This window comes from Vicia villosa, unplaced genomic scaffold (genome assembly GCF_029867415.1).
Source record: "Vicia villosa cultivar HV-30 ecotype Madison, WI unplaced genomic scaffold, Vvil1.0 ctg.000664F_1_1, whole genome shotgun sequence".
Lineage (NCBI taxonomy): Eukaryota > Viridiplantae > Streptophyta > Magnoliopsida > Fabales > Fabaceae > Vicia > Vicia villosa.
The window spans coordinates 186,302-199,287 of record NW_026705296.1 but is presented as its reverse complement, the minus strand read 5'-3'; the positions used below and the strand labels follow the sequence as shown (position 1 = coordinate 199,287).

Here is a 12,986-nt window from a genome sequence, read left to right as displayed (position 1 = left end):
GCAAAAAAAATCGTAGAATCTTCATGACTCAAACTCTTCCTTTTTCCTTCAAAGTCATTGTGCAGAACATACAAATGTACTTGATCCTGTTCATCCCTAAATACTTTCACAATTTTAATTCCAATTAATTTTTGACCTTTTTTTTTGTTGAAAATATGAGATTTGGGGAGTCCAATGGATTGCACATTGGACAAATATTCAGTATAAAACTCAACTGCTTCTTCAAGAATGTATAGTTCAACAATACAACCCTCTGGACGACTTCGATTTTCACGTACCCTTTTAATATTTTCATATAACGCTCAACAGGGTACATCCATATCATATAAGCTGGTCCACACAATTGTGTCTCTTTCACAAGATGAACAACAAGATGTACCATAATTTCAAAAAATGAGGGAGGAAAATACATTTCAAGCTCACACAAAGTAATAACTATTTCTTTTTGCAATATTGGTAAGATCTCAGGATCGATCACGTTACTACAAATTGACTTGAAGAAAAAACACAATTTAGTTATGGCACTTCTTACTTTTTTTGAAAAAATAGAACGTATACCTATTGGTAGAAAATACTCCATTATAACATGTCAATCTTGTGTCTTTAAACTCTTTAACGAAAGGTCTTTCATTGACACAAGTCTTCTAATATCTGAAGAGTAACCATCTGGAACTTTAACTTCACTTAGAAACTTACACAATATTTTCTTCTTATTTCTAGATAGAGTATAAACAGCAGGTCGTAGATATGTTCGTCTTCCTTTAGCCAAGGGTCCTAATTCATTTCTTATTCCCATACTTACCAAGTCCTTTCTTGCATTAAGGCTATCATTAGACTTTTCTTTTATATTGAGTAACGTACCAATAACACTTTCAAATACATTTTTTTAAATATGCATAACATCAAGAAAATGTCTTACATACAAAGATTTCTAATATGGCAATTCAAAAAAACTCGACCTCTTCTTCCACCCACCTTTGATAACCGTATGTGCAAAAGGCTTGCCAAACTGAGTATTCACATCTTTCACCTTTTCAAAAATTTGGTCACCTATCAACACAGGTGGAGCTCTACATTGTTCGGCATCTCCATTGAATGCTTTTATCCATCCATGGTAGTGATTTTTAGAATGTAAGAATCTACGATGACCGAGAAATACATTCTTCTGACAAAATTTCAATCGCGTCGTATCGGTTCCATCTTTACAAACAGGACACGCTGAAAGATTTCAGTATACTAGAAAATCATTAATTGTGCCAAACAACACCTCCCAGAAATTAACATAGATAACATCATGTACTTACTATTCATACATAGCCATGAAGGTAGGTTATAAATCATAATAATCATAGGCTATGTGGTATGTGAAATACTTTGAAGACCATGCGGGTTCATTCCATCCATAGATAATGCAAAGCGAAGGTTTCTTGTTTCTTCTCCAAAATTAGAATAATCATTATCAATTTTCGCCCACTGTGGTGAATGAGCCGGATGTCGAAACTTTTCATCAATCATTCTTTCATCTGCATGCCAAGTCAGGTGTTTTGCACCGGTTTCACTACGAAATATGCGTCTAAATCTCGGAATTATAAGAAAATACCATAAGACTTTTGCTGGAGACCGTTTTTTCTTATATCGATAGACACCGCATTTATGGCACTCATTTAACGATGCATATTTGTTTCGAAACAAAATGCAATCGTTTGGACAAGCATGTGTCTTATCATAGCTCATGCCAATAGAGCACAACATTTTTTGGCCTCATAGGTTCGATTAGGAAGAACATTATCCTTTAGAAGCATATATTTCATAAGGGCTAATAACTCTGTGAAACTTTTATCCAACTATCCATTGTCTGCCTTTAAGTTATACAACTTTAATACCGCAGACAGTCTTGTGAATTTTGTGAAACCTTTATACAATGGTTTCTCTGTGTCGCTTACAAACCTCTCGAACATTTTGGGACAATCCTGAAGATTTTCTTCAAGTGCTTCTGCAATCTCTTTGATTTGATCACAATCGTATGTAATTGTGCAATTTTCGACGTGTTCAACAACAAACTTAACGAATTCCAATATCCCATTCTCGTACTCTTTTGACAATCGATTGGCATACATCCAATTTGTATCCATGGTTTTACTACTAAGTAAACTAAACAAAAAACGCTAATTAGTCACAGAACTATAGCAAAACAATAACTAATTACCTGTAGAGAAAATCAGCAACTTCTGGAACCACACACTGTAAGATTCTTGGAAACGATCCGAACTACACTCTTCAAAAGAGAAATCAGAGATGCAGCAACAATGATGAAACCAGGCATCAACTATAAATAATCAGGTTCATTAATTCCATTTCAAATATGTTCAAAACAAAACGGGAAAGCAACCAATGTTACAACCAAAATTATCATTTGAAACCAATCGATATAACACAAGAGATACAATATATATTATAAAACACAATATAGTTATGTAGTTTTAAGAAAACCGAGAACAACAATCCATAATCAAACACAACTTATTTCAAACAATATTTTGGAGTACACCAACCTATTAACACTCGATAAAATTCATTTCATCAATGGAGGACCAATAACAACAACAACACTTTTGTTATGGCTATTTCAGAAGACAATGATTTTTTTTAAAAGCAAGCGAAAGATATAATAGTACATGAGCATTTTTCACAACATATCAACTTTCGGCAGCATAACATCATAGTAATCTTCTCAGCATCACGAAATCAAAGTATTTTCACAACATATCGATTTTCGGCAGCATAACGGCATAATAATCGTCTCAGATCACGATATTAAAGTATTTTCACAATATATCAATTTTCGGCTGCATAACGGCATAGTAATCGTCTCAGCATCCCGAAATCAAAGTATTTTCACAACATATCAATTGTGGGCAGCATAACGACATAGTAATCTCTCAGCATCAAACCAGAAATCAAACATATTATACTCTCAAATTATAATTTCAAACACAACAAGAATGTTTATCAGAATAATTACAACATTAACCTTTTATAGCGAATAAAGGATTTAGAGACTTGCCAAAACAGCGGCCAAACATTGAGAAGAAATAGAGGGTGTGTGAACGGAGCAGCCAGATAATAAGAACGGCGAAAGAGGGAGGAGCTGACAGAGGGCGTGTGAATGGAGCGGCCGAATAAAACAAATGGAGTCGGAGGGAGTTTGTGCGAATGGTTGTGAACGGAGGGAGGAGGGAGTTCGTGCGGCCTTTAACGAAGGGAGGAGGGAGGAGGGAGTTTGCGTGCGGTTGTGGAAAAGAGAAGAGGGAAATAGACTTAATTTGGTCATTTTATTTTAATTTTTATAAATAAATGACCTAAGGCAGCGATTGTAGAAAGCGCTTTCTAAAGGGGGCCTTTAGCAGCGCTTTCTAAAGAGGGCCTGTAGCAGCGCTTTTCAAAAGAGGGCCTTTAGCAACGTTTTTCCTTAGTTTTCGTTTTTTATTTTATTTTTTTACTTATAGCAACGCTTTGGGAAATAAGCGTTGTCTATGGTGTGCTGCCTAAAACCATTTTTGGCGTAGTGAATAATGATTTGAAAGAAAAAAAAATCATAGAATCTTCATGACTCAAACTATTACATTTTCCTTCAAAGTTGTCTTGATAAATCATGTCTTGTTGATTGTGCTAGGAGCTATGGAAAATGGTGTAAAAAGGGAAACGTGGCGTGGAGTTTCATATATGATTGCACTTGATATGGTTATAAAGTTTGAAGTCGTGGCACTAGTTTAGGAACAATCAAATCATTTGGCTTTAGGAAATTTGTAGGTCTTGTAACTCAAATTGAATTGAATTGTAAACTTGTAACCTTGAAGGAATGAAACCTTTAGCATTCTTGCAAATTCTCGAGTTTATTTATACCAATTGCACCTTTTTTTTTGTTGAAAATTTAAACATTGTAATCCTTTGGTATTTGATGGCTAATGCAACTTGAAAAAAATCACAATTTGTCCTAAATCTAAATGTGATTCCATGTGACCTTAAGCTAGAATTGAAACTTTGAATGCTCATGAATTCGGAACTTGGAATTTTAGCGAACATGCCTTGAGTTAGGTTTGATACTCAAATGGACCGTATCTTGCAAGCTTGAATGACTATGAATCCTTGGATAAACTTGAATTAAAATTGAATGCTTTGCAACTCTTGGTAACTTGAACAATCCACATGAAGGAAATTGCATTTGCATCTTGAATTGAAAATAGTTAGTTCTTTACTTGAATTAAATTCTTTGAACAAAATAAATGTTAACACGAATGCTTTAAGAACTTGATGCCATGATAAACCTAAAGATCAATGCCTTGAATCGTGCCTTTTGATTACTTGGAAATGACACAATTGAGTGAATACTTCACAAAATGGATTTAAATCAAACTTGTAAGCGATATGCAACCAAAACATAGTCATCAAGGACTTTCAAACACCTCCTTTAGATCATGCTTCATCCTTGTATCTCAACCACAAAATATCTTGTCTTGACAAAATTATTCTACTGTTGATAATTCCAACACAACATGGATCCTTGAGGATTCTCGAGTATTATTTCAAGAAGAAAATCTCAATTTAATCTTCAGAACTTTTAAACTTAAACAAGCTGAAATAGAGCAACATAATTCTTTTTCCTTTGAGAAACATCTTGATCCAAAGCCTTGTCTTGTAAAAGAAACAGAACAAATAAGAAATTTTGTTTTTTGGTATTTTGATTAATAGTTAGTGAAACATAATAATTATAAACGATAAAAATATAAACAAAGAGGTGTTGGTGATCCCCGCATAGGTGAGCGCCTCAAAGAGGGGAGAGGCAAAATAAACTAAGCAAGTAATCTTGATGCAATTGAAACAATGCCTATGATGCCGGATCTTAAGGTAAAAAATTGGGATATGACACATTAAGTTAAAAATTGGAGTATATCCTAGGGTTAAGTATATAATCTTTTTATCTGATTTAGAAATTAATAATATGACAAATTAAGTTATACTAAAAAAACAAGTTACACTAATTAGTGTTATACAAGATTTCTTCTGTCTATTATCCACATTTCACTCATTACAATTAGATTTTGTTTCAATGCTCATAGTTCTTAAACCATTCCTTCTTTCGCCTATAGTTCATTTTGCAAAATATTATTTACTTTACAAACAAAATTATAGGGGAAGGAATGAGCGGTTAAAGAACTAGAAGCATTAAATCAAGTTCTAAACGTTAAAGGGTGAAAATACGGATATTAGACTAAAGAAATATTGTATAATATTGATAAGTGTAATTTGTTATTTTTTAATATAACTTAATATCTCATAATATAATTTTTTAATTTAATTCAAAAAATTATATATTCGGTGAGGGGTTGGAAAAACACGGAAACCACCTACAATATAATAAAAAGTAATGCTATTCTTACACCCAACACTTACACTAATACTTACACCAAACACTGTTCACCGTATTTATACGGTGAACAGTATTTTTTAAAATAAAATAATAATATTTATTTTTATCTTTAAAATTAAAAACGATATTGTTCATGTACGGACGTGCATTAACCAACTTTATTACTGCATTAACCAAGTTTTTACACTACATTAACCAAGTTTGATGACTGCTAAAAATTATTTTTAATACCTAGATGTTGCATTAACCAACTTCATTACTGCATTAACCAAGTTTTTACATTGCATTAACCAAATTTGATGACTACTGTAAAGTACTGTTCATGAGTGTAAGAATAGCATTACTCAAATTTGGTTAATGCAGTGTAAAAACTAGGTTAATGCAATAATGAAGTTGGTTAATACAACATCCAGGCATTAAAAATAATTTTTAGCAGTTACCAAACTTGGTTAATGTAGTATAAAAACTTGGTTAATGCAGTAATGAAGTTGGTTAATTGACGTTCGTATATGAACAGTTTCGTCCGTAATTTTAAAAATTAAAAATATTTTTTAAAAATATTTTTATTTTATTTTAAAAAACACTGTTCACCGTATAAATACGGTGAACAGTGTTTGGTGTAAGTATTGATGTAAATTTTAGGTGTAAGAATAGCATTACTCTATAATAAATTCATCTTCTAAACAAACCTTAACAATAACATACATCAATAACAAATCTTAAACAATACAAAAATTCTCCTTAGACCTTGCCCTACCACTTAAAGGAAAAAAAATCTTTGATGAGAAGACTAGAGTGCTTAGAAAGAACTATTTGATACCTTGACCAACTGGAAATCTTATATTGTCTTAACTAAGTTACAAATAACAAACAAGTGAGAAGCGGATTCGCCGACTCGACCAAATAGAACAATTAAGTGTGAGCACATTATCATTGAGGTGGATGTTCAAAATGTGTGGTCGTTATAACATAAGAAAATAAACTAGTAGACATATCACATGTATGCCCTCCAGTATACCAGTCTCTACAATTATATAATACTGAGACCAATAGATTGAGCATAAATGTTAAATAAAATTTTGTAAACATTGAACTATTTAAAATAATCTAAATATAAATTTCAAATAAAATAATTTTAAATTACTTTATTTATCTTCTAATTATATTTTGAATTGTGAAAAATCTCTTCCACCAAAAACTAAAGATTAACCTAAAAATAATCTCTTCCACCAATACTCAAAGAGTTAACCTTAAAAAAAAACTTTTTAAATATATATGACACCACACCTAACCACACACTCATACAAGGAATCAGTAGTAGTAGTAGTAAGATAACATGGTGAGGAGCTCTTGTGGTGACAAAAATGGATTGAGAAAAGGCAAGTGGACTTCTGAAGAAGACCACAAGTTGATTGCTTATGTAACTAGATATGGCTGTTGGAATTGGCGACAACTACCTAAATTTGCAGGTGTAAATCATAATTTATTCATCAGTGTAGGTTGGTTTTCTTCATAAAATAGTATGTGTTATTTTGGAATAATGTTTTCAGGTCTTAAAAGGTGTGGAAAGAGTTGTAGACTAAGGTGGTTGAACTATCTAAGACCAGATCTCAAAAGAGGGAACTTTACTCAACAAGAAGAAGATACTATCATCAAACTTCATGAAAAACTGGGTAATAGGTATCATTTACATTTCAATGCACACAACACACTACAAAGAGAATGAAATAACAAGATACTATTATTTTTCTTGAACAGCACAAGATACTATTATTTAGTTTAACAACTCTTTCCCAAGGAAATATTTTGACATAATATATTATTTATCTTAAATAACATTATAATATATATGATTATAACTCAACCCTAAATTGTGTATAACACTACCAAACACATATTTTAGAGTTACAAATAAGATATCATTCAAACAACTTAATGATTGTATTATCAAAACACCCTTTAATTTAATTTGGACATGGTTTTCAATATTAACTTGTTTACTTGCATTCATGTTCCGAGGGTAGTTCATGAACTCTATTTTATTTTATTTTATTTTTATATTAAAAAAATTAAAAATAACTAACAAATTTAATTAACGTGAAATTAATTAATTTTACATATATTCAAGATATGTGAAAATTTATCAGATACATAATTTATACTAAGACTTTTAGGGCTTTTATGATATAGTATGGTATTAGGGCTTTCTACGATGATGAAACGATTTTTGTTGTGCAGATGGATTGTGATTGCTGCAAATTTACCAGGAAGAACGGACAATGAGATAAAGAATCATTGGCACACCAAACTGAAAAAGCTTTCTATAAAAAATAAGTCAGATACTAAACATGGAAAAGAAAATGGTAATAGTTCAAATTCAACTAATCACCCTAGTCCTATAGTAGAAAAATCCAAGAAACTTGAAGGAGCATTAGAAAACAATAGTGTTCCAAATATTACCAGTCCATTGTTTTCAATCCCATCTTCAAGTGAAACAATGGATACTCCAACAACTACGGAACTATCATATGAAAATTATGTTCTTGATGAGCTTCCTTTGATGGATGCATATATGGATGTTTTGAATGATAATTTTTGGACAGAACCATATATGATAGACAGTTCATATGTTCCTCCAAGTGAAGAAGCTACATTATTACCTGTCTGGTGTGAACTTGATTACTTCAGTCCTGTGTACGATGAACAACTTTGGAACCATTGAGAATAAATTGGTACAGTAGTGTGTGGGTATACTTTTTATGGAAATGCCGTGCAGATATTAATAGCATCATTTGACTACTAGTTTTTATTGTTTTTCCTTTGTCATGTGGTGGTTTTAACTAATGTTTGAAATAAATTTGCATCTCTTTATCTCTCTAATATTTTGCTGTTGTTAACCTTGTCATGTCAATAGGTACAGTATTGTAGGGGTTTACTTCTTTTTGGAAATGGATGTCTTGTGAAGCATATACTAGCATCATTTGACTACTACTTGTCATGTTTTTCCCCTATCATGTTGTACTTTTAACTAATACTCCCTATTTGTGTAAAAAAAAACTAACACTCCCACTCTGTCTTCCTATTTATGAAAAAGTTTTCTTTATTTGGACAATATATAGATAAATATTTGGGTTTGTCTAACATGTGCAGTATTTCACATGTTAAGGCAACTAAAATTAGCAACTTTTCATTGAAAAAACACTAATTATTTATTAAAAAATTATATATTTGATATAAAATACATAAATTTCAAGATAAATTTACCATTTTAGATTTCTTAACATGTACAAATTTATATAGGATAGAAAAACCCTAAATATTTTTACTATTCAATAAATTAAAATATAAAATTAGCATCGCTTTCTCCCTCCTATATTTATTTTTTAGCTGAAAAAACTTATGACATTTCATTAATTAAAATGTGTTTAATGTAATATGATATTTCTACTAATAATTTGAAGGTAGTAGAGTTGACCTCTTTAGGTAACCTATGAACAATCTCATTTACTTATCTCATAAAACTCACCACTCGAATTATTATAAGAGTCTACAATGTCGAATGATGCTATCAAATTTCGTATAGTCTACTATGCGAGAAGAGAAACTCTCCACCGTCATTTTAGAATCTAATTCAAAATAAACTATATGCGTATTAAACTCATGTACCCATGTCGAAAGTAAGAAAATACCCTCTCCTAGTGATCCATTCGGTTTTTGTTACAAAAAAGTACCATGTTCATCTTTAACACAAACACGAATTCCTACTCTATTATGAATAGTAGAAAAAGAAACACTCATCTTACATTTGATTCTTTCTATGGTTGGCTTACTCCAATTAGCCCAAGATCGTTCCTGAGTAAGATGACAGTCAATTATCTTCTTGATATCTTTTTAAGAGTGGAGAACGTCAATGTCTCAGTGCATAACTGTTGAAGCGGTAGAAGACAAGCAACAAAAGTTTTGGAAATATTTATCCAGGAATTATCGTGTCCACAGAGATGGTTGTTAAAATGTCGTTCAACGGTTTCTATGTTTTTGGGCTCGGGTTTGAATGGGTTGAAGGTAAAAACAAAAAATAAATACACTTTCGAGAGGAGAAACTAATCCGGCACGAATGTAAACTACTCGTCACAAATTTAAATCTATCACTCCGCTGCACTCAACTTACAATTCTCGTCAGAATCACCACATATCCCTCACATCAATGTCCATTTCTGCAACACCGACGAGAGTTCAATCATATATAGCTCTTTCGACGATGTCTCAACCGATCGAACAACACAAATGCATTAAACTCAGATATTATGTGGATGTTAACCCCATACCTATCTCTAGAATCTAAAGCTAACAGATATCCTCCTAATCAAGACTTGTGATGTCTATTTCTACAATAACACAAATCCAAAGCATTTAAGCAAAAAGATCAAGGAAACACCGACAAAGATTTGTAAAGCAAACTTTAAACAACAATAGAGTAACAAATATACATAGGTTTAGAGTAAACTTACAAACAAACCCAACAAATGGAGAATACAGAGAGATAAAAGAAGAAAAATCACAAATCTCCCGGTTTGTCAAATTCGATTGATGAGAAATCTGACTTCAGATCATCAAGATGAAAGCTCCATTGTTGTTTTTAAGCTCTCCCTACTCAAAAATGGTTGTGATGACTTTGGGAACAAATACCCCAAAGCATAACCCTAAAAAAATCGGATTTTTCCCTAATTAATGACTTTCCAAACCGCCCAGACCGCGCTTAGCGCCAAAATCCGTGCTAAGCGGGCCATCTTCTGCCAAACTTCTCTGAAATGCTCCCATACCGCGTTAAGCGCCAAAATCCGCGCTTAGCCCGCTCAACAGAAAAATGAAATATTGTTTTGGCCATAACTTGAGAATCGTAACTCCGATTTACGTCCGGTTCGAAGCGTTGGAAAGCTTATTCCATGCTCTATCTATCAATTAATAAATGGAAACTAAATTGATGATTTTTATCATCCTTATTTTGAGCCTTATTCTTTGATGAATTGGTAAAATGTGCATTCTTGAAGCTTAGCCTTTGACCTTTATTAATCAATGCTCCAAATATTCATGTATACCTACAAAATGAATGGAAACATATTAATCGGTACACAAATTAATCAAAAACACAAGTATGTACATATTTACACAAAAGTTGGAATTTTATTATAAAAACGGAATGAATAGAATCGATAAGTGCCACAATTATATATTCACAATAACTATATTTTAGCACTTATCAATAACATTCTTTTGTTGTTTTGTAACATTGTTCCATATTTTCTTATTTTGTTGGTTCCAGATACTTAATATGATAGTGAAACAAGGAGGACAAATGTCGTGGTGTACCTTCTAGATGATATCAAAGAACATTGTAGCAATAGCACATCCAGTATCCTCTACCTCATAGATCACACGGTAATAAGGTGTTTAAATCCAAATATTTCGACTATTAGAACACTTGAAGAATATATATATATATATATATATATATATATATATATATATATATATATATATATATATATATATATATATATATATATATATATATAGTCTTCTATACCATCATCACATATATCACAATTAATGGGACAATGAAGATCTCTGTCTTGCAACCTATTTCTTGCATAAAAGAAATTTCTACATATCCGGCAAATCATGTTCTTGACTTTCAATGGTGCATTAATCTTATAAATTAGGTGCTTTAATCAAAAAGGTTGTTACTGAAAAGTTTTATAGCTCTAATTGGGTCGAACATAGTGCTGCCTAATTAATAAGTGTACATCATGGTATTAGGAAAAAGAAGGTTAAATACACAAACATGGTTATGAGTTTGCAATAATGAGGTGATGAGATAAGAGAGGAAGAACCATCAATAAGCCATTTTTCATTCCAAACAATAACGTTCACCCCATATCTTATACATCATCCTCTCAAAATAAATTTAGCACTACAGATGCTACATTATACAAAGCTTGACTTATGACCCACCTATGAGCCAAAAATATATGGGAAAAGATATCTTTACACTAGTTTAAACAACTACACCGTATAAGTATATACAAAATATACTACTTTTAATTTTTTTTATTAATTTATGCTGCTTTAATTTTTGTGCAGCCAATACTTTCCTTTATTACCACATACGGTGTGCATACGGTGTAAGAAAAAGGAAGTGTAAGAATAGCACTCCTGAAAAAATATGTGTCGGTAAGTATCGAGCTTTGAAGAGTTACAATATTACACATTTCAAATAACTGAGAATATTCCACCCTTGTTTACCAATTAAAGCAATATTTAAAGCAGTATTGTAGTTTCTCTAAGTATGACCTTGGCTTGAATGGGATATCAATTCGATGGCTAGCTGGATGCCAGAGCCTTTGGTTGACAAAATCAAAGCTTGTGCGCCACCAAGCATGGAGATTTATGCTGACGTTTGTTCTTTTGCAGGTACTGGTATGCATGAGTTCTCAATTAAGGAGATGTTTAAAACGATAGCTGGCACAATATCGATATCGTGGACAAAGATTAGAAAAAGATTTGGAAAGCTTCGGCCTTGGGATGATCGTTTACTTACGAATCTCAGCAAAAGCAGGAAAGGTCTTGGGAATTCAGGGTGCAACCTTTGTGGAAACATTTACGAAACCACAATTCATGCTATGCGGGATTGTCGGAAGTGTGTGCCGGTTTGGAGGAGCCTGGTGCTGAATGACATACATGGGGATTTTTTTCACAGCAGATCTTGGGGATTGGATTCATATAAATCTCAACTATAGTGGTAGCAGTAGACTTAGTTGGAGCAGCATTTGGATCATAACGTGTCACGTTCTTTGGTTGTGGAGGAATCTAGAGGAGCATAATGCGGAGTATAAGAGACCTTTGGATCCAGTTGTGCATATCATTCAAAGACATGATGATTATAATCAAGCAGTGAGGATGCTTAGAATTCATAACAAAGGTGACAGTGACAACAAGTATATAGGATGAAATCCCCCTATTAGAATCATGATAAAATTGAACACGGATGGAGCTTGCGATGATAATAAATTTGCTGGTTGTGGTGGAGTGTTGCGGGATCATCATGGTAATTGTAAAGGCAGTTTTTCGAAGTATGTTGGTAAGTGCAGTCCCCTAATGGCTGAGTTTTGGGAAGTTCTAGAAGGGCTAAAGCTTTCCAAAATTCTAGGATTCAATAATTTGGAAATCAATGTTGACTCATTGATAGTCGCTCAAGCTATTGAAGACGGGAAGGTGGGAACGATTGAGTGTGTTGCTATTCTTAGAAGAATTATGGATATGTTGTCCACCTTTCAAGTAGCCGTTATTTCTCACGCTTATAGGAGCTCAAATTCTTGTGCGGACTGCTTAGCTAAGCATGGATGCGTGGAGCGAAATTTTGTGATTTATAAGGAGCTTCCTAAATTCTTGATTCTTGAGGCAATTTGGAGAGTTAAATGCTAAGGGAATTGTTTCCCCTCTTGTTGAGTGTGTGTAGTTGTTTTTTTCTCTTTGGGCTTAGACACTCCATCTTATCAAA

General features: G+C 32.7%; 1 protein-coding gene across 1 annotated transcript; it reads left to right on the top strand.

Annotated features, from left to right (window-relative positions):
* The first annotated feature begins 6,764 nt into the window (after positions 1 to 6,764).
* Positions 6,765 to 8,150, top strand: LOC131630266 (transcription factor MYB14-like). The gene is made up of 3 exons (XM_058901059.1): positions 6,765 to 6,897; positions 6,979 to 7,108; positions 7,667 to 8,150. The coding sequence occupies exons 1-3, from the start codon at positions 6,765 to 6,767 to the stop codon at positions 8,148 to 8,150; spliced, it is 747 nt and encodes a 248-aa protein (XP_058757042.1).
* The last annotated feature ends 4,836 nt before the right edge of the window (positions 8,151 to 12,986 follow it).

Excerpts from the sequence above, each read along its gene's own strand:
- LOC131630266 (XM_058901059.1), top strand. The coding sequence starts at position 6,765 with ATGGTGAGGAGCTCTTGTGGTGACAAAAATGGATTGAGAAAAGGCAAG. Across the intron at positions 6,898-6,978 it reads ACAACTACCTAAATTTGCAG|GTCTTAAAAGGTGTGGAAAG; the intron begins GTGTAAATCATA and ends TAATGTTTTCAG. Across the intron at positions 7,109-7,666 it reads CATGAAAAACTGGGTAATAG|ATGGATTGTGATTGCTGCAA; the intron begins GTATCATTTACA and ends TTTGTTGTGCAG.